The sequence below is a fragment of the Podarcis tiliguerta genome (assembly GCF_965153285.1).
Source record: "Podarcis tiliguerta genome assembly, chromosome: 12".
Classification (NCBI taxonomy): domain Eukaryota; kingdom Metazoa; phylum Chordata; class Lepidosauria; order Squamata; family Lacertidae; genus Podarcis; species Podarcis tiliguerta.
This window is the reverse complement of record NC_139545.1, coordinates 27,953,870-27,975,820: the sequence shown is the minus strand read 5'-3', so window position 1 is coordinate 27,975,820 and position 21,951 is coordinate 27,953,870. Positions and strand designations below refer to the sequence as shown.

Here is a 21,951-nt window from a genome sequence, read left to right as displayed (position 1 = left end):
GGAGCGCACATGCCAGGGACTGCATTGAGTAGGAAGGTCTGAAGGGAGATTCTTATATATATATATATATAAAGTTTTATTGAATTTAGTAGATAACAAAACATTCTTATGAATGGTATAACAAAAAATACAAGTAAAAATCGCTTCATTCCTAAACAATTCATTTCACCAAACATTCTTACTCAATTACATAAGACTTCCTATCACACCCCCCCAATGTGTTTGCTGATTCTATTTTCCAGTTGTAGTAATAATTATTATATTATACTGTTAGTATAATGTACGGGGTGAGCTCCTGTTGTTCGGTCCCAGCTCCTGCCAACCTAGCAGTTCGAAAGCATGCAGTGCAAGTAGATAAATAGGTACCGCTCTGGCGGGAAGGTAAACGGCGTTTCTGTGCGCTGCTTTGGTTTTGCCAGAAGCGGCTTAGTCATGCTGGCCACATGACCCGGGAAAACTGTCTGCGGAAGTGGACAAACTCTGGCTCCCTCGGCCTTTAAAGTGAGATGAGCACCGCAATCCCAGAGTCGTTCACGACTGGACTTAATTGTCAGGGATACCTTTACTGTTAGTATTGTCTTATAATTTCCAACATCTTTTTGTATCCTTATGATCTTTTTTGGTTACTAATTTATACAGAAATCATTCGAATTCTGCCATAGAAGGGAGATTCTTACCAAGGTGGGCTCAAATAAACTAGTTGACCATCCTTCTGTGGATCAGGGCCCCTACATTACTATGTTTTCTGATTGTGGGGAAGCTTCTAAGAGCAGGAAGATTGGAGACGGAACAGAGAACTGCAAGTGACCCCATTCTGAGTTGCCATCTCTCAAGGCTGTAATTGAACAGAGAGCGTAATGCACTCTCAAAAATAGTACAGCCCAAGCCATTTTAAAACTTTCTAGATCAATACCCAGCACCTTGAATTGTGCTAGAAAGGGAAGAGGAAGCCAGCAGAGCTGTTAAAGCATCACCTCACAACACCAAGTTTGGCACAGATTGTACCAGATATTTGCTGCTCTCATTAAGCCTTAACAGCTACCAGTGTTCTCCTGATGTAAAAAATGACAGAGTTATATGACACCTTAAAGATGTATGAATATATAATGGCATAAGATTTTGTGGATTAGAGGCCACTTCGCTAGATGCAAGAAGTGTTATCATCAGCAGATGCAGCTGTAGGGAATAAACATTGTAAACTGTGGGGTAAAATCAGTGGTGGAGCTTCATGCTCCGGCACCTGGGGGTGGAGAGCAGGTGGGAACAGGGCTGGCGCACGTGCCAGGGGTGGGACACGTCACCTGCAGGGGCATGGCACACTGCTTGCGGGGGCAGGACGGCCAGTGTGGGCGGGGGGGGGCAGCCGCGATGGCACCTTGGGGATCGTGCTGCGGGGGCGGTGTGCTCCCCCTGCATTCCTCTTCTTCCGCCAGTGGGTAAAATGCCTGTGAAATGCAAAAAGCATAGTCTGTGAAAATCCAGCCAAAGGTTAATTGTTGCAGAACTGTACTCTATACAGTGGTACCTCAGGTTAAGTACTTAATTCGTTCCGGAGGTCCGTTCTTAACCTGAAACTCTTCTTAACCTGAAGCACCACTTTAGCTAATGGGGCCTCCTGTTGCTGCCGCGCCGCTGGAGCACGATTTCTGTTCTCATCCTGAAGCAAAGTTCTTAACCTGAAGCACTATTTCTGGGTTAACGGGGTGTGTAACCTGAAGCGTATGTAACCCGAGGTACCACTGTACATTTCACAGGCATTTGACTCCATAGTTTACAGTCCCTCCCCCGATCCACATATAACTAGCATGTTTAATTGATGTCTGAAATAATCTTTGTGAAATACTTTAAAAATGGAACAAAAAACAAAATCTGTGCAGGTTCTGATAGCGCAGTAATGAAAGCCTGATAGTGCAGGTAAACCTTCTGTAGGACACACACACACACGCGCGCGCACACACACACACTTTGTAGCCCCTTCAAGATCAACATGATAATGTAGCATATGTTTCCATGGACTAAAGTGAGCCATACTGCCTGCTACAAACATACAGTCATTGGTAGTTTTGCTAACTATGGGGAAGGGGCATTTTCGCAGCAATAGAGAACCTGTTTCAAATGCAAATGCTTCCTGACTGAATTCTTGGCATTGCCAAACAGGACTGGGAATATCCACTCTGTGAAGTCCTGGAGAGGCACATCACTGAGCTAGATGGAGCAATGGTCTGACTCAGTGGGAGGCAGTGCCCAGTGTCCCCACTTTGTGAGAGGAATGAAGCATTTATCCTTGGTGGATGTATACAGAAGGCTACCGAAGTGTATGGGTGGGGAAGCAAATTTTGTAAACAGTGGGGTCCAGAGTCTGCAAAATGGAAAGGGCAGTCACAGTAGGCCTGCGACAACCATCACCACCATTTCTTGGATGTTTCATGCTGTCTCTGATATAATTGACATAATTTTTTGCTGCCTTTTATTGTTTTGTTGTTGATGATTTTATTCTTCCTATACAGTCGTACCTTGGTTTCCGAATAGAATGCGTTCCAGAAGTCCTTTCAACTTCTGAAACGTTCGGAAGCTGCGGAAGCCACGCCAGACGTTCAGCTTCTGGGCAAAGTTCGCAAATTGGAACAGCTACTTCCAGGTTTGCAACATTCAAGTTCCAAGTTATTCGTGAACTAAGCTGTTTGAAAACCAAGGTATGACTGTATTGTATTTTACCATTTGTTTGTAAGCCTTCCAGGGAATATTGATTAATACTAAAAATGCACATACTTAGGGAAGTATGTCAGCTCTTGTTCACAAAAGCTTATGCCGCAACCAGTCTTTAATGCACCACCTAAGACTCTTTGTAGTTATCAATTGCCTTACAGGCATTGATTGATTAGAATCAGTAAAGTCCACCTAACCTTTACCTGGTTGGTGTGCCGTACCAAAAAGTTGTAAAGACACGTTGACTTAAGGCCCAGCTGCAGATCTCACCGTCTCTCATGCCATAGCAAATATGTTTCCTAAGGTGGAGACTGTAACAGGCTACAAAGTCCAGTCATCATTATCCAGGTAAAAAAGGGTGTTCACCTTGCTTCGCTGGATGCATTCTTCTTTCCTTGCTTCTTCCTTGGCTCATAAATGCAACAGCTGCTCATTCTTTAAGAACTGGCACCCGCTAGCTTAAGATAGGGTGGGGTGATGGAAAAAGATAAGTAGGATGACACTATATGCAGAAAAAGACAGATCCTCCAAGTTGCCCAGATACATGTTTAGTGAAGTGAACACATTTAAATATAAATCCTCCTTTAGGGGCACTATGTACTTAAACTCCCCCCTCCCAATAATTCTTAAGCAAAATCAGCTTGAGTCTTTGGTTGAGTTGAGCAGTGTCAATGAGTGTGACCCTGAGCTCTCCCTTCCACGCATTCAGTGAATGTGAAAATGGCTTCTGTGCTATAGTGTGGAAGAAACTGAGGTATTCCTTGGGTCTGTGCAACATTTTTGTGTTGTTCTTTACTCCTTATGTTCGGAATCAGAGGTCATCTAAGGACTGCATCGACTTCTTCCTTCCTTTCAATGCAACGCTCGCCATTGCAAATGCAAATACTGGCTTGTGCCACAACAGCAAAAGCTCTAGGGAGCACTTGGACTTCGCTGCAGGTTTCTAGAAACATGCAAGAATGTGTCAAGTCTGCTTCACCTAGACCGGAAATGTCATTGGATGATGTGTACCTAACTTCTAGGGCAAATCCTGCTGGGCTGAGCTATGACGCTGCACTAGCCTTGCTGAGTGTCCCATCCCTAAAAACAAACAACCACGGTGCTTTGTTAAGATATTAAGGCCTAGTCATCACTCCAAGGCTTGACAGAATGTTATTTCTACCTGAGGATTTTTGAGGCTTGGGCCTCATCTGCACCATACATTTAAAGCACCGTTCTACCGTAGTGTCCCCTCCCTGAATGATGGGAACTGTAGTTTAAAGGTGCTGAGAGTTGTTAGAAGACCTCTATTCCCTTCACAGGGGACTGTGAAGAGTGATGGCTGACTCTTAGAGAGGCATAAGTGTGTTTTTAATGCACGATCTATGTTAGCCTGTACTTTTTTCAGGATTAGTGATCTTTGAAAATGGCCCTGAGCCCCAGGTCTGTTGTGTCAGGCCACTGACCCCAGTACCCAGATCTCTAGGCCAGTTGGCACTGCTGCTGGCTATCTTTTCCCATTCTTGTCAGCCTGGGAAGCTGCTGTTTCTGCTGGCACTGATTAGGATGAAGAGTGGGCCTGGCAGGGAGAACAGCCCTCCAACATTTCTCCAATGAAAATAGGGGTGTCCCATTCCATATTGATAATTTCACTATTTGTACCCCACACATCTTACTGGGTTGCCCCAGCCACTCTGGGCAGCTTCCAATATATATAAAAACATAACAAAACATTGAACATTTTTTTTTAAAAAAAAACAACCCTTCCCTATACAGGATTGCCTTCAGATGGCTTGGGGGGGGGTGTCGCATAACGCCACACCCTCCAACATTTCTCCAATGTAAATAGGGACATCCTACGGAAAAGTGGGGCATTTTGGGATCAGATCAAATCAGAAACCGGGTTAGACGGCATCTCTAAATCACGGATGTCCCTGGAAAATAGGGACACTTGGAGGGTCTGACAGCTCAGGAAGAAGGAAGGCAGCTTAAAGTGGTGTCTATTCAGCCTGGTTATCCACTGCCGCCGCCGACACCTCTCAGGATAGTCAGTCTGGATAAGATGGCAGCAGACCCAAGGTCTTGTCTGGCCTTCTTCCTGTGGAACTCCTTCTGCCAGGTTGACTCTTCATCTTGCTTGGCTGCAATGGTGGCATGGGGTAGAAAGGGACGGTCTAAGGCAGGGGTCAGCAACGTGTGGCCCATGGGCTGGATGCGGCCCACGAAGACTGTTTTACCTGCCCACGAGTCACCACAAACCGAGCTACCTATTCAGCAAGTCCCCTGCGCGCTGTGCTAAACTGGCGTGATGCGGGGACTTGCTGAGTCGCACCAGAAATGGCGTCTGTGCACACACAGATACCAGAAATCGCATCTGCACATGTCCAGATGCTGAAAGTTGCTTCTGCGCAGGGGTGATTTTTGGCTTCTGGGCATGAGCAGAAGTGATTTCTGGCACTGCAAACATGTGCAGACGTGATTTCCGCATCGCACTGCGCCATTACAGCCCACGGATGATCTCCATGGGAGTGATCCGGCCCATGGCCGGTAAACCTTGCTAACCCCTGTTCTAAGGGGTTTGTGGAGTATAGTGTTTGTTTGTTTGTTTGTTTGTGTGTGTGTGTTTTACAAGATCTGGGGTGCATTTTTAGCATTCTGTGAGGGGGTTGGTGAAGTCTGAGGGTGGATTGGTGGTAACCAAGGTGTAGTTGGGATTTTGGTGAGAGTTTTTTGGTGAGTGGGTAGGCAGAGTTGGTGAGCAAAGGGATTGGGATGGGGATGACCATGTTGGTGAGGTTTAGTGCTCCCAGAGTTCCCTGTAAAGAGGGATGGACTGTGAAACCACCCTAGGAACTGTAGCTCTGTGAGGGGAATAAGGCTAACAACTAACAACTCTCAGCACTCTTAACAGACAACATTTCCCAGGATCCTCTGGGGGAAAGCCATGATTGTTTCAAGTGGTTTCATTGTGCTTTAAATTTATGGTGTGCTTATAAAGATAGACACCATCATTTCATTGGGCAACATCATTTCATTAGGTATCCTGATCTCTGAGAACAACTTTGACTTCCTTTTCCACACCCACAAGGCAGAAAAACTTATTAAATTAGTGGGAAAAATATATAACCCTGAAAAATGTCTGTACAATGGTGCGGGCATATGAACCAGATCCTGGTGCAAGTTTCCAGGAACTTTGTTGCACTCAGTTCCTGCTTATTGCTTGCTTACAAAACTGATTGGCAGAATTGTACTTATTTCTGTAGCCCGTCAACTATGGTGAAATCAATGTTGTATCTTTGCCATCTTTAGTGTGTAGTACTGGAAGCCGAACAAGGGGAGTCAGATAACAAGTGCTAAGCATGCTTAGTTCAGCTTGCAAATATTTCATTAAGCGATAGCAAACCAGTTCGTTACTGTTTCAAAGCCGTCTCAGAGCAGGCTGGTTACTGATTAGTCTGCATATAAGAACTTGGAATAGAAATACTTCGCTGCTCTATTTACCCAGAAACCGCTTTTCTAATATGAAGTCAGCAAGGACCAGGGATGCCCCTGAACAAAAATAGCAGAATGCTTCCCCCATGTTGCAGATCACATGAGATTATTCCTCAAGAGTTGCTCTGTGTTCTGCTGCTCTAAGGTTTGCGAGTTGTGGCTGTTCATTGTTGGCTTTACAGTTTTATGCATTTTATTTTATTATTGTAAACCGTCCTGGGATCAAGTGATGAAGAGAAGTCCATAAATCTCTTCAGTGGATGCATACATGTACAGTAAACCTGCATAGGTAAAGGTAAAGGACCCCTGGATGGTTAAGTCCAGTCAAAGGCAACTATGGGGTTGCGGCACTCATCTCGCTTTCAGGCTGAGGGAGACGGTGTTTGTCCACAGGCAGCTTTCCAGGTCATTTGGCCAGCATGACTAAATCGCTTCTGATGCAACAGGACACCATGATGGAAACCAGAGTGCATGGAAAAGCCATTTACCTTCCTGCTGCAGCTGTACCTATTTATCTACTTGCACTGGTGTGCTTTCGGGCTGCTAGGCTGGCAGATGCTGGGACAGAGCAACAGGATCTCACACCGTCACAGGGATTCGAACTGCCAGCCTTCTGATTGGCAAGCCCAAGAGGCTCAGTGGTTTAGACCACAGCGCTACCCGCGTCCTTTAAAATCTGCATAGGATGCACATTTAACATACGTTATTTCAAATATATGCCTCTCATGGGACAATCTGACTTCCAGTTATTTTCTTCCAGTAAGCAGAGCCATAATAAAAATCTGGTTTTTGTTTATTTCTTTATACCACCTAGGTAATTCACATGAAATTATGGGGAAATCACCCAAGGCAATCTGATCAATTAGGCAGCTGGGTATAGCTTAGCTGGTAGAGAGCATAAGACTCTTAATCTCAGGGTCATGAGTTCTAGTCCACCTTGAGCGAAAGATTCCCGCATTGCAGGGGTTGGAGTTGATGATCCTTGTGGTCCCTTCCAACCCTACAATTCTGTATTGAGATTGAATCCTCACTTGAGCCACTTGTTGTTACACAACAACATCATGGCCTTCCTGCTAAACTGAATGAGATTTAGAACTGTGCTGCATATTGGCCTGATCCAGATTTGGAGGCCACGAATAGAGCTTTAGAACACTTGAATTATGTCCCTTTAAGTTGTCTATATTTGCCGTCCTCTAAATGGCAGTATTGAAGGGCGGGGTGTAACATTTGCAAATAAACAAATATTTGTCTGAAAATATTCACTCTTGGGCACCATCATCTCTTTTGGCATGGTGTCTGCACTCAGTTTTCATAGGAGAAGGAACCGAGAGCATTTCCTCGTGTGCAGGGTGGCTCTGAATACTCATACATTTGGAATCTCTGTTGACTGCAAATGACCTCGGTTAGGCTGCCGTGTGATAAACAGCAAGTGGCTGAGGTTTCTAAAAGCACCTGTTCCGACTCCATGGATACGCTGCAGCACGAGAAAGCAGTGTTATGTGCTGCAGCCTCCTATAATTCCCTTCTGCAAAAATGCTGAGAGTCTGGATACGACCTGGACTGACATCTGACTTTTAAACACAGTAGATGAGACGGTGTCCCCAGCTGAACTTGCAGGCAGACACCTGTCTGCCCTTTGAGGTACAGAACAGAAGGGAATGACTGTGGGGCTCAGCTAGAAGGCTGCTGCTGCTCCTTACTCGAGTCACTAGGAGGCGCTGTGGAGGGCATTGTCAGAGGAGGAATGGGAGGAGCTTAGAGGATAGGTGCTGGAAAACCGCAGGAAGGGTGGCACCGGGTTGCAGGTCATTGATTCTGGGACACAAGAGGCTTTCTGATCATGGGAAAGGACCCTATCACTTTCTTTTTTTATGTGGTCATTGTGCTGGGCCGGGGGGCAACCCGTGAAATGCGGTCCAGGACTGGTCCAGAATCCGAAGGATTCGGGGAGTCATTCCGACAGGGCCAAGGCAGGACATGAGGCAGGAAACCAGGCAAGGACAGGTACAGGATCTCAGGCAGGATCTAGCATACAGCAGTGTTGCTCCCGCAACCTGGGGCAGGGTCCGACAGCCTTTTATCTTTGTCGGGGTAGCGGCTGGTCCTGATCCCCTGGCCACTCAGCTCCCTGTTTCGCCCAAAGGCAAGCACTCCTCCTTCTCTCTCCTTCTCTCAGTCTCTGCAGCTCAGGAGACATCGTTGGGTTACTAGACCCAGGGGCTGCCTCAGCCTCCCCTGTTCAAACCAGTAGTGGAGCAGCTGTAAGTGATTGCCCAGCAGAGGGCAATGAGGTAATCCCTGCATCTGGAGCCAGGACAGGCTCAGGCCCCTGACTCGGCCCAGCTGGTGTTTGTTGTAGGGGAACCTGTGCAGACTGGGACTCTTCAGGATCAGGCCCCAGACATGGTTCAGATGATGCCTGAGGCAAAGGATCCGATGCGGAGTGAGTCTCCTCTGGTTCCAAGTCCAAGCCCGAGTCCCAGGCCATCACAGTCATAGACATGAACAGAAGGGCCCAGTGGCTTGAGCGATAGAGACCTGGCCCCCAGTGATGATCCAAGTGGGTTAACAGAGGATTCTTTTATCCTTCTCCCTCCCCCTCACTCAGGAGCCCCCCATCACCACCAGGAGGTGGCTAGCAGAAAGTGTGATGCTGATCCAGCTGTTATCTCTCACCATGGAGATGCCAGCACCAGCACAAGTCCAGTCCACCTGAAGATTTGCTCAATGGCTCACCCAATCTCAGGACTCCAGCCGCTTGTCATGCCAAAGGTGTGCCTGCCCCACTCTTCGAAAGGAAGTGTGTGTTGCTTGCTGGATCAACATCCTAGCTTATGCTTACCCATGCATTTAACCTCTCACGTAGCTGTGCATTCTGGTAACCTGGGATATGCTTTGTGTACTGATCTAATCTGAAAATTGAAGACTTGGGCAGAACTGGTGCTGTAAGCTCAAGTTCTTCATCCATCAAAGAGAGCTAGGACTATTCCCCCCACACACACCCAGCATCCACCACCTATGACAACTGTCCAATGGTAGGGCCAGCCTTGTGGGTTAAATTGTGGATCTGCAAGTTGAACAACTGACCATATTCCTCCTCAGAGTCTCTATATGCTTCATCTGTTGCCCACAGAGATTTAGAAAGCATTTATTGTGCACCCTGATGGTGCCTCGCTCTTTTCCAAGCAGTACCAGAAGAGATAAAAAAAACTTTTAAAAAGGCAACATCAAGAATGGTCTGGCAATGTAGGTTAAAACTACAGTAAGACTGGTTTGACAAATGAGCTCAAGATCTCAGTGGGTGCGGTGTTGTACATTCTTAAGCACAATCAATTTGTAATTTAATTCTAAAAATGAAAGTTGACAGGACTAAGCTAATCGAATCTAAGCATTTTCACAGGTCATTTCCCCCCCTCAGGGCATGACAGGCCACTGACTTAAATTCAGCTTGAAATTCAACAGTTTGAAACCACAATTAGATAAACAGATTTTTGGAAAGGACTGTAGCTCCGTGTGGAGCATCTGCTGTGCTTGCAGAAGGTTCTGGGTTTAATCCCCGGCATCTCCAGGTATTCCTGGGAGTCCTGTCTGAAACCTTGGAGAACTGCTGCCAGCCAGTGTAGGCAGTATTGAGCTCAATGGGCAAATGGTTTGAGGGCATGGTTTAAGGCACATTCCTATGTTCCTCCAAATGTGCTACTGCTCTTTGCTGCCAATATAGGAATGCAAAATTTATGAGGGAAATTGCCATAGCATATGTTTGCAGCCAGTGTGGGCATCTAGAATGTTATCAAGAGCACCACTGCTCCATACTCTTCCTCAAATGACCACCAGAGGGAGGAAGGAAAACCACGTGAACCTCTGCCTAGAAAGCACAGTGTCAGGGACTGGGCAGAGGAGCAATGGTGGAGACCCACCTCCCCAGCCTGACCCTTCCAGAGAAGAGGAAGACAGTTCAAAATTACAACAGCGGTTTGAGGGAGATCACAGCTCAGAGGAAGATGAGGGGGAAAGCTGGGAAATAATGGGAGAGGAGGAGGAGGAAGAAGAAGCAACAGGATGGCAACAGCTGGCGGAAACAGTGTCATTAGAAAGTATTCCAGATTTTCCCCTCTCCCAGAACCCGGCGAGCCTTGAAAGTAGGAGAGCAAAGGGCTCAGAAGCAAAGGGTTCTCAGCGCCATCTGTAAGGGAGAAGGTGACGAATGAAGAAGTGGGAGAAAAGGGGATGGAGCGCCACTTGGGGCCAGGGCCTTGCAGAGCCTGGCCAGGTATATAATGTGCCCCCCCCTTTTTTTACCCTGGGGATAACTGAAGTCTTATAAATAAGTAAGTATATAAATAATTTTCACAAAAGTTATGCTGACAAATACTGTATTTTTCGCACCATAGGACGCACCGGACAATAGGACGCACCTTGTTTTAGAGGGGGGAGAACAAGAAAAAAAAAAATCTCCCCCTCTCTGCCCAGCGCCCCTTCAGCGAAGCGGCAGGAGGTGCTGCGCAGAGAGGGAGAATTTTCCCTCTCTTGTTTTCCCGCTCTAAAACAAGTTGCTGTTTAAGGTGCGTTCAGGCGGATACCTTGGAAGCCTGGAGAGCGAGAGGGGTCAGTGCACACCGAACCCTCTTGCTCTCCAGGCTTCAGGTTCCTTTCAACCTGCTCTATGGGGCTGGCGGGGGGAAGCCCACCACAAGCCCCAAAGAGCAGGTCAGAGAGCAGTGGAAAGGCGCAGCGGAGAGGCTGCTGCCATAGTCGCACGTCACTTCTCCAGCTGGGAGAGGGTCGCGGGGCTATGGCTTCTTTAGCCCCACACAGGCTCTTCCAGCTGAAGAGGTGGCACGCAGCTAAAGAGGCTCCTGCCATAGCTGCGCGTCACCTCTCCAGCCGGGAGAGGGTCGCGGGGTGCTTCTTTAGCCCCGCGCGCGCTCTCCCGGCTGGAGAGGTGACGGGTGGCTATAGAGGTTCCTGCCATAGCTGCGCATCACCTCTCCAGCCGGGAGAGGGTCGCGGGGGGCTGCTTTAGCCCCGCGCGCGCTCTCCCGGCTGGAGAGGTGACGGGCGGCTATAGAGGTTCCTACCATAGCTGCGTGTCACCTCTCCAGCCGGGAGGGTCGTGGGGCTATGGCGTCTTCGCTCCATAGGATGCACACACATTTCCCCTTCATTTTTGAAGGGGAAAAAGTGCGTCCTATGGAGCAAAAAATACGGTAATTTTATTTCAAGGCTTGAACCGTATCTGCATATAAAGACAAAATGGAAAATATAGATAAATATGCTGACCGAGGCCCCCTTTGGATTCGGAGGACCGTGCCAAGTGGCCCATATGGCCCCCCCTCTGGGGCCTGCTCGGGGCAACGCCATTATTCCAAGAGGCTGCATTCCCAAGCCTCTCTCTGTAAACGTTGAATAAAAAGCAGACGGTAAGAACTTTCCCTTGTCTCATCCTGCTGTGGGGGTTGGTTCCTCTGCCACCTGACACACACAAAAGTCGAAAACTTATTGCACCAGCGCTTTATAGGCACAGGAAAAGCGAAGTGTGGTTCACATTCCCCCATGGATTATAATTAAGTGGCATCTTGCATAAACAGGATGACTTCCTTTATGCAATGAGACTCTTCCCTCCCCCCTCGTCCCCATGTGTGCTTCCTAAATCTGTTCTGGGTCCCCATCCCCTCCAATCCTTTGGAGCAGGCTTGGCTTCTTCATTGAGTTATAAGGGCCGTTACCTGTCTCATAGCACTCTTTCAAGGATTTTTGTAGCATGTAATTGCCCCCAGTTTTGCACCTATGTGAATTCTTTATTTCACAATGGTGTTGATAATGCCTTTGTATTTTCATAATTTGGTAGAGCATGCTGTGAGGTCATTTATGCACTCAGCCCGCTTGCTGATTCATTCTTAGAGGAACACACATCCTGGAGATTTCCTTTTGTTGAATTAGCTTTATGCACACTAGTCCCCAGATTTTCACCTCCAAAACGAAAATGACTAGGGGCGATGCATTTATAAAAAATAAAAAATAAAATAAGCACCAGTAAAACAATAAAGTTTCTCCACAAAAAAAACCACAGCCCATATATCAATAAAATACTAAAAAAAAGGGGGCCACAACACAAACTACATCTTAAGAAAAGAAAAGCAGCCATGAGTGAGGGAAATGAAACACAAACAGCAGTTACAGTCAAGCCTTGCTGGAAAAGAAAGGAGTTTAATTAACCATTATATTGGATTTACCTAGAAGAGGCATGAGAAATGAAGCCCCTAGAACATACCATTCTCAGACCAAGAGAAGATTGGTTCTCATTCTTCATTCTAATAGGAAGCACTGTAATGCTGCCATTTACTCCACTTCCCTGATGTTTCCAGTTAATTTCCACCTTCTATTTGAGCTTTCACACACTGTAAAAGTCTCTTCTGGAAATCTAATCTATATTTTGATTTTGTTCTGTGAACCGCCCTGAAACCTCCAGGTATAGGGCGGTAAAGGTAAAGGGACTCCTGGACCGTTAGGTCCAGTCGTGACCGACTCTGGGGTTGCAGTGCTCATCTCACTTTATTGGCCAAGGGAGCCGGTGTACAGCTTCCAGGTCCTGTGGCCAGCATGACTAAGCCACTTCTGGCGAACCAGAGCAGCACATGGAAATGCCGTTTACCTTCCCGCTGGAGTGGTACCTATTTATCTACTTGTACTTTGACGTGCTTTCGAACTGCTAGGTTGGCAGGAGCAGGGACCGAGCAACGGGAGCTCACCCCGTCGTGGGGATTCGAACCACTGACCTTCTGATTGGCAAGTCCTAGGCTCTGTGGTTTAACCCACAGTGCCACCCGCATCCCTGTATAGGGCAGTACATAAATAACAACCACCACCACCAACAACAACAAATAAATCACAAGTTAGAGCTCACTCTGGAGTTATCTTCTTGAAGAAAAAAAATCCGCTTCCAAGTCTGGAATACGTTTGCAAGCCTGGACATTTTGCATAAGGTCCAGGAGATTCAGAGTCTCTTTACTGCCTTATATTGCTGTCAAGCGGAGCAGCAGAACCTGGCTGGGCCTCTCACCTGCCAGTCTGCTGACCCTGTCGGCCACCTCTCTTTGTGTCCCCATCTCCCCTCCTGCCTTGCTTGCTTTGCTGCTGAGGATGGACAAAGAGGAGCAGCTTTTCCAGTCCACCACCAGCTTCTCACCACCACCGGAAGCAAGGGCATCACTCACCAGGCTTCCTGTCTGTACTCACCTGCAGGGTGAGCCTCCACTTGTAGTTTTCCTAAAAGAAAGCCACTTGTTTTAAGCGGATAGTGTACTCGGCCTCAAAGTTTTAAAATGCTGTAAAATACATAGATTTCCCCATTCCTAAACAGGCTTATGAACCTACTGCTGTAATACATAGGAAGGCCAGTTATGTCTCTCCAAAAAGAAGAGAAAAGGATTTACATAAATCTGGTATGTGAAAATTTGGAAATAATTACTGTGATTTAAATAGAAATGCAATGCATCTCACCATATTAGGGACCAAGAGACTTGTGTGCTTACTGGGTGGTAAGGGCTGACGGACAACTTCAAGGCCTCTGCTCTCCTTTCTTTCAACCAATCACAGACAGACGTCTCAAACAAAGGACAGTCCTCTATAATGTAGGACATATGCCCCCTTGCAAATAATCCTATGACAGGATTCAAACAGCTGTACAACTGGCTGGGCTGGCTCAAAGGGAATGTGGGCTTGTGTTTCTTGAAAATGAACTCTCCATGCTGTTGGCAAACCTCTTTTGAAGGAATTTTACGGAAGCAGTTTGCAATATGTGACTCTGTGGGTGTGCATGTGTCTCTGATCTGCATTATTATTATTATTATTATTATTATTATTATTATTATTATTATTATTATTATTATTACAGATCCTGTAATAGATCCAGATCCAGGGGCAAACTTAACAGATCCAGGGGCAAACTTAACATAACTCTTTGAGCCCTGGCCTTTAAATAGCATGATGTCTAAAGTGGAATTACTTGGGAATTACAGATATTTATGCAATCCCCCGGAACCTCCTTGGGAGAAAAGCAGCATTCAGAATCCCTAAGTCATCTGCTGTAAGTCTTCTGTTATGATGATTGTCTCAGGCTAAAGTCCTATTATGGGGGTGGGGGCAACCCAAATACCCCCATCAAGTAAATAGAGCTAGGATTGGGCTTGAAGGATTTTAAATAGAGACGGCGTACACACCATACAGTTAAAGCCTTCATCTCAAGAATCCTGGGAACTTAAGTTTAAGAGTGCTAGGAACTGTAGGTGTCTGAGGAGTAAACTAGATTCCTCAGGATTCTTGGGGAGAGGGGAGAAATGTGCTTTAATTGTATTGTATGTAGGCAGTCAGAGTTAGCGTTCAGAATTTATGTGTGAAGGAACACAGCGACTTGCTACAACCAAATAAAGGAGAGCTGTGTTTCTGGATCTGACTGGTCCTCAGGTTAAGACACATCAGCATTTGGAATTTTCCTCTTCACAGGCCCTTTTTAGCAGCTTACAAGGAGGTGTAACACATAAAACAATGAAACGTAAATCAGCCCCAGAGCTCATTCATCCAGTTCATGCTTATTCTGTCACCTAAATGCTGAGGTGTTCCAAAGCCTTTGGTCTCCATGGCAAACATTTTCTCCCTCTTTTGTTACAGCTCACAGCAAATATTTGTACAGAGTGAAATGTTCAGCCCCATATATTTATGGACCTGCCATCTGCTGAGGGGAGCCACCACCCACCTGGTAGGAGACGGATACAGGCTAAGGACCTGTTCCGTCAGTTTTCGACTTTCTGCATCCCCATCCGTGTGCAGTTCTGAAGCTGGAGGAGTTTGTTTGCTTCCTGTTCAGATTACTGGCTGCCGATAAGAGGAGGAAAGAACGCGGTGCGCGCAAATTTGCTTGGGAATCGTATCAAGGCTTATCCCACACCCCGTTCTGCACACATCATTTTCAGTCTGAAACAAGTCGTGGAAGGAAAACTCGGCGTGTCCTTTTGTAGGCATTTACCACAGCCCTCTGCAGGAGTTACAGAGAAAGTGTAAAGGAAGCATGCAGTGGGTGGAACAGGGACTAGCGTGCGAACTCTGCCCTCCCTCCCATTGCCATTCCTACTACCTTACAACTCATGGAAGGAACCTGTCTGAAGCAGGCAGCCTGTTGTACTGCAGGAGACTCCATGTGCATTTTGAGAATGCACAGAAAAACAGGCTTTATGACTATGTACAGGGACGCGGGTGGCGCTGTGGGTAAAACCTCAGTGCCTAGGACTTGCCAATCGTATGGTCGGCGGTTCGAATCCCCGCGGCGGGGTGAGCTCCCGTCTTTTGGTCCCAGTTCCTGCCCACCTAGCTGTTCGAAAGCACCCCTAAGTGCAAGTAGATAAATAGGTACCGCTTTATAGCGGGAAGGTAAACGACGTTTCCGTGTGCTGCGCTGGTCTGGCTCGCCAGAGCAGCTTCGTCACGCTGGCCACATGACACGGAAGTGTCTCCGGACAGCGCTGGCCCCCGGCCTCTTAAGTGAGATGGGTGCACAACCCTAGAGTCGGACACGACTGGCCCGCATGGGCAGGGGTACCTTTACCTTTATGACTATGTACAGTGGTACCTCAGGTTACATACGCTTCAGGTTACATACGTTTCAAGTTACAGACTCCGCTGACCCAGAAATAGTGCTTCAGGTTAAGAACTTTGCTTCAGGATGAGAACAGAAATCGTGCTCCGGCAGCAAGGCAGCAGCAGGAGGCCCCATTAGCTAAAGTGGTGCTTCAGGTTAAGAACAGTTTCAGGTTAAGTACGGACCTCCGGAACGAATTAAGTACTTAACCCGAGGTACCACTGTATTTCCTTTAGGTCACAACTGCACTGTACATTAACAGCACTCTTATACCATTTTAACAGTCATGGAGAATCCTGGAAACTAGTTTGTTGAGGGCGCTATGCATGCTGTAAGCATGCCCAGCTGATTGTTGGATGGGCGAATGGGAAACCAGGAGGAAGGGGAAATGAAAAGAGAGGCTCTTGAAAGAGGACATGGGTGGTTGGCTGGAATAGGGCAGCTGAATTGGTAGAGCAGGAGATTCTTAATCTCGGGGTTGTGGGTTTGAGCCCCACATCGGGCAAAAAAGTCCTGCACTGAACTAGATGATCATCGTGGTCCCTTCCAAGTCTACAGTTCTGTGGTTCTGTGATTAGGAATGTTCGACGCTGCTGCATTTTGTTGCAACAAGTCCCACTTGCTACCTCCATTCCTGATATTCAGGGCGCGAGCCAAAACAGCACCATCAAGAAAACACTGGCAGTATTAAGGTAAATTCAACAATGTAAACAAGTTTTGATGGATGCAATACTGGAATACTGAATGGTATCGTTTTTGTAAAATATGCAGGGATTTATGATATGTAAAATGAACCATGGAAAGAGAAGAAGGGAAGTCATTGATATCTTAAGGATGTAAAATGAGTATTGTAAAATAGAAAACACAAAATACACAAAATAGCACCATCAGTGTTTAACAGGCATGGAATAAGTTTTGCAAAAGTACAAAAACGCTTTAGAAAAAAATATACAGTGGTACCTCAGGTTACATACACTTCAGGTTACATACGCTTCAGGTTACAGACTCCGCTAACCCAGAAATAGTGCTTCAGGCTAAGAACTTTGCTTCAGGATGAGAACAGAAATCGTGCTCCGGCGGCGCAGTGGCAGCAAGAGACCACATTAGCTAAAGTGGTGCTTCAGGTTAAGAACAGTTTCAGGTTAAGAACGGACCTCCAGAACGAATTACGTTCTTAACCCGAGGTACCACTGTAAATGGAAGAGATGCGTGCTCCCCCCCAATGGAACAGGCAAATGAGTGGCTATAGGATCCTGACTAATGGTTATGGGGCAGGGCAGAACGGAGGGACGGACGAGAACTAGAGGATGCCATAGTCAACCCACCTTTTGTTGCAAGTTTCAGTTGATAATTCTAATTCTTATTCTACAGCAATTCCACAAAAGGGTAGAAGTGCCATCAAGTCAGTCTACAAGGGACAAACTTTAAATGTGATCAAAGAACAGTAGGAACTCTCTTCCCACATCACAGGACAAAAGGGCAGTGGGTGCAATGAGCCAGAGTGATGAGTGATTGAGACGGCCTCTCTGTGTGGATGCAGTTTGAAAAAGAAGAAAAACATTGCTCCTGATTTTTCACATCTATTCTAGGAAGATGAGAATCTCCAAAGAAACACACTGCTGCTTAAGCACCCTCTGAGTAGGTGCCCTGCCTGTCTTGTTTACATCTTTCCCCATTATATTCACATTGACCTGTGCTATTGACATGTCTGCTTCTTTCCTTACTCTTGTTTCTCTGGCTCCCACTGTGTGCTTCAGAACGCAGAATTGAGAAGATACCTTCATAAGAGCCCCATCGTCTGCTTTAGATGGATGCAGTCACTGTTGGTGCTTGAGGGCGAACGGAGAGGTTTAGAATGGCCACTTGGTCACAGAACAACTAGGTGGTAATGTGGAAGTGGAGAAAAGGATTTAGATGTTACTGAATAAGAGTAGATGGAAGGGCTTCGGAGTGGGAATGTGGTTTAACAAGTAGAACAGTTGTGCTTAAAAGGTCTGGAGCAGAGAGCTTGTGTGGTGTAGTGGTTAAGAGCGGTAGTCTCATAATCTGGGGAACCAGGTTCGCGTCTCCGCTCCTCCACATGCAGCTGCTGGGTGACCTTGGGCCAGTCATACTTCTTTGAAGTCTCTCAGCCCCACTCACCTCACAGAGTGTTTGTTGTGGGGGAGGAAGGGAAAGGAGAATGTTAGCCGCTTTGAGACTCCTTAAAGGGAGTGAAAGGTGGGATATCAAATCCAAACTCTTCTTCTTCTTCTGCTTGGAGAAACATCCATGTGAGTATAGTGCCCACCTGTGGCACTGATGGGGACTGCACATCCTCTGTGCCAGTGTTTCTCAAACAGCCTTGGGTCACTTTCAGGTGGGTCACAGCATGCCCAGTGCCCCCTCCCTTGCCTGCCACCCCCCCCCCCAAGATTTGCAGTTTCAGATTTGATGAAAGGTGCTTTGAACTGTAGTTGGAAACGAGAGGCAGAAATCATTAAACAAACCGACACCACAGAAAGGTCTGAAAGATTTGTCAGCAGTTTATTATTTTATTGGGGGGGGGGTGTTTCCATACAAAATTCAAATAATTTGGAGTAATTTGTGCAGATAACATAACCAATTATTTGTGCAGATAACACAACCAATTCCTTTGCAGAACAACTAAAGCTGTGCTCTTAAGCCACCTATTAAGAAGTCAATCCCACTGAAATCAGTGGAAATGATTTCTGAATAAACTTTCCTAGGACTGCGTTGCAAGAAATTGATCTTTCGCTCATTCACACTATCTTAGCAAATGCAGATTGCAATGACATCTTCAAGATAACTCTGCACAAAAGCCTATTTCTACACAGCGTTATAAAGACTGGGAGCTAACTACTGTAAATTAATGGACACAAGAAATGCAGCAGGAGATTCTCATCCAGGTAACCAGGAATACAAGAAGCATCACTGGAAAAGAGAAATACCTTTTCATCTCCAGCACGCCTATGCTAGAAGCAGCTCCTAGCTATTTAGATTGCAGAGCCTGCACTGGTCTGCACTAGTTTCTATTAATCCAGCATGGACTGATGCTCATCTGTGCATCTTGTATGATTGGGATGCGCTGAAACAGAGCATTTTACACCCTAGGTTGAAGGCTATGGGAAAACTATTTGTGCTGATATGTTTGCATGGGTATTATATGACATTGCCAGCTAGTGGCTTTCAGGACGGGTGAATCTGTCAATTTCCATTTCTCCGATCTTCTGTAATCTTAAATTCAGTTCTCCACACTTCCACGTATATAAAATTCACCAGCATTTTCATGCTAATTGATCCTAACAGATGCATGCTTGTGCATAACTTCCCCTACTGTACACATTTCTGCAAAGCAGTTTTCCCCATCCTAACATACTTTGTATTTTATTTTCACAAATATAAGCATTGCTATGTATGCTTTCCTCCAACTGCAGATTCTCGAACTGTGGAATGAGACTCTGTGGGGGTGGGGCTTTGTGATATAAAGTTCCAGGAAGGGAAGGATCCTGAGGTAAAACTGTGCCTTCATTCTCACTAACTGAGGTTTGATACTGCATCCATGGCCACAACTGCTCCATACTTTGAAAGCATCATCATGCCCCTTTGAACAGTCATGGCTTCCCCCAAAGAATCCTGGGAACTGTAGTTGATTAACTTTGCTAGGAGTTGTTAGGAGGCCACCTATCCCCACCTCAAAGAGCTACGATTGCTAGAATTCTGTGGAAAGAGGGATACTGTTAAGCCACTCTGAGAACTATAGCTTTGTAGGGGGAATAGCAACTCTCAGCACCCTTAACAGACTACATTTCCCAGGATTCTTTGGGGGAAGCCATGACTACTTAAAGTGGCATGATACTGCAGATGGAGCCTACTACTACTACTACTACTACTACTACTACTACCACCACCCTTGGAAGAGGCAAGATAGGCCTGGAATGGGATAACGGCAGGTTGGGAATAAAATTCCAGAGAGGGAAAAGAGAGATGGGTCAGATAGACACTTCTTGATTCACATTGCTTCCCTGGGGTGCGATGATCTCACTGCTGCACTTATAGTTCAGTCTGAACAAGACGCAATGCTTTCTTCATGTTCTCTATTACTGAAAAAAAGGAGAGAAAAAGATAGTGACGTGAATGATGATCACGGTTAAAAATAGAGAAAAGAAACTACCAAAAATCTTGCTGTTTTCCCCACCCCACCCCTGACCTTTGGAAGCAACAGCTGGGATCTTCTTGCACATGGAGAGCAAAACAAAAGAACCCAGAAATGCTTTGAGCTCCATCCAGTCAAGTGCAGGTGCAATTCAGCCACATACCAATTAATCTCTGCCTGGGCCCAACAGACCTCTGTTTGTTCTCCCTGTCCCCAGCTCCATATAAGTATGAAGGCAGCAGAAGGGGCCAGTGCGGGGAAGGGGAGATATGGGCTTGGCTCCCCATATCTGGATCTTGGCTGACACACAATAGTAAAATGGTGGTGCGACCTTTTCACAATTGTCAGGAGCTTTCCTTGGAAGGCTCTTCAGCAACTGTGTGGCTCCGAGAGGCCATGCCTGTAGCTGTGGGAAGTGGCAGCGGCAAAGGTGCAGGGGGAGGGATTGAGTGGGTGGAGGGGACAAGCAATGGAGGCAGAGGGGAAGGTGGAGGCATGGTGCATACTGGTGCCTATTTTTCTTGGGGGGAAAACCCCTCTCTCAGATTGGAAGGTCAGCGGTTGGAATCTGCTTGATGGGGTGAGCTCCCGTTGCTCTGTCCCAGCTTCTGCCAACCTAGCAGTTCGAATATATATACAGTGGAACCTCTACTTACGGACGTAATCAGTTCCGGAGGTCCATCCGTAAGTTGATCTGGGTCGCTGGTAGAAGCGCCATTGTGTGCAGGTGCATTCGGTGGCAGCACACTTCTGCGCATGTGCAGACGGCGGCAGCCACTTCTACACGTGTGCAAATGGCTGCTTCTGCACATGCGCGAATCGCGGCAAAACCAGCATTTACTTCTGGGTTTGCCGCAGTCACAACTTGGACTGGACCCAAGTAGAGGCGGTCGTAAGTAGAGGTTCTACTGTATATATATGCCACCAGCACAAGGATAGCAGTGCACTGCGCGCCCCCTCCCCCGGCCAATGTCCATATGCTCAGCACATCTGAAACGGCAACCTGTGCATGTAAGTATATAAAAGCTCCCTTTTGGGATGCTGCACTAAACATGCAGACATCAGGGCATGGGGCCAGTAAAGCATACAGGCATTGTGCTGTGCTGTCAGCTGTCCTCAAAATTCTAGAATTTATTGCTTTAATACACATGTCCAGGAAGGCTGCGGAGTGCAGACCACTGCTGGGATGATATGTAAGGTGAAAAAAGGAACCTCTTAAACACCCCTTGGTTTCTTCAAAAGTAAGGTGAGCAAGACAAAAAAACCTGCACCCAACCTGTGAGAGTTTCTGTAACATTTTCTTCCCACTTTGATAATTTTTGAAAGCCATTTCTTTTCTCATTAATTAATAGGTTTTTTTTGTTTTTTGTTTTTTTAAAGTGCAAGAGGTAAATTTTTGGCACAGCAGTAAGCAGAAAGTGCAGACCTGCTTATCACTCTGGGTATTTTGTAATCTCCTGGAGGGGTTCACCTGAGCACTCCCTGTATGGGCAGCACAAACATAAGCTTGTTTGAGGGATCAACTCACAGACTGGCAGGTCTTGAGGCTCATAAGTATAGAGTCGATTAGAGTATCTTCCAGTGATATCAGCCCTTACCGTAAGTGAAGGATCTGGAAAAGCAAACAAAATATCGTAGTCATCCCTGATATAACAGCATCTTACTCTTATTTCATGCTAAGAGGTAGGAATTAAGATTTTTGAGGGATGTTACTCAGTTGTCTGTAATGAAATTAATTTTAATATGGCTCAGTCTAGAGTCTGATTCCGGTTATGGTTCTCAGGGCAAGGACAAACCATAGTTTGCTGGTTTGGATGTGATGGCAAACTATGGCTTTTTGAACACCTGGACATTACTAATTAATTAGTACAGCACTCGAAGGAGATGGAAGCAGAGGAATGAGAGAGCATGTGTGTAAAATCTTGATCCTATAGCACCGAACAATAGTTTAGCATTAAGTGTGAACCAACCCATTGCACAACAGTGA

The 21,951-nt window shown here is 46.3% G+C and overlaps 1 protein-coding gene and 1 long non-coding RNA gene across 3 annotated transcripts in view; both read right to left on the bottom strand.

Moving 5' to 3' along the window:
* LOC310660661 overlaps positions 1-16,019 on the bottom strand; it is a 197,679-nt gene extending 181,660 nt beyond the window's left edge. Inside the window, exon 1 of the long non-coding RNA XR_014503587.1 lies at positions 15,792-16,019. This is a non-coding gene — a long non-coding RNA (uncharacterized lncRNA). The remainder of the gene's footprint in view (positions 1-15,791) is intronic.
* A 2,304-nt stretch (positions 16,020-18,323) lies between these two features.
* Positions 18,324-21,951, bottom strand: part of AGR3 (anterior gradient 3, protein disulphide isomerase family member) — a 36,695-nt gene continuing 33,067 nt past the window's right edge. For both annotated transcript variants that reach the window (XM_083406988.1, XM_083406989.1), the window contains exons 7-8: positions 21,493-21,576; positions 18,324-19,911 (exon numbers count right to left, since the gene is read on the bottom strand). In XM_083406988.1, the coding sequence (XP_083263114.1) occupies positions 19,862-19,911; positions 21,493-21,576 (134 nt within the window). In that variant the 3' untranslated portion in view covers positions 18,324-19,861. The remainder of the gene's footprint in view (positions 19,912-21,492; positions 21,577-21,951) is intronic.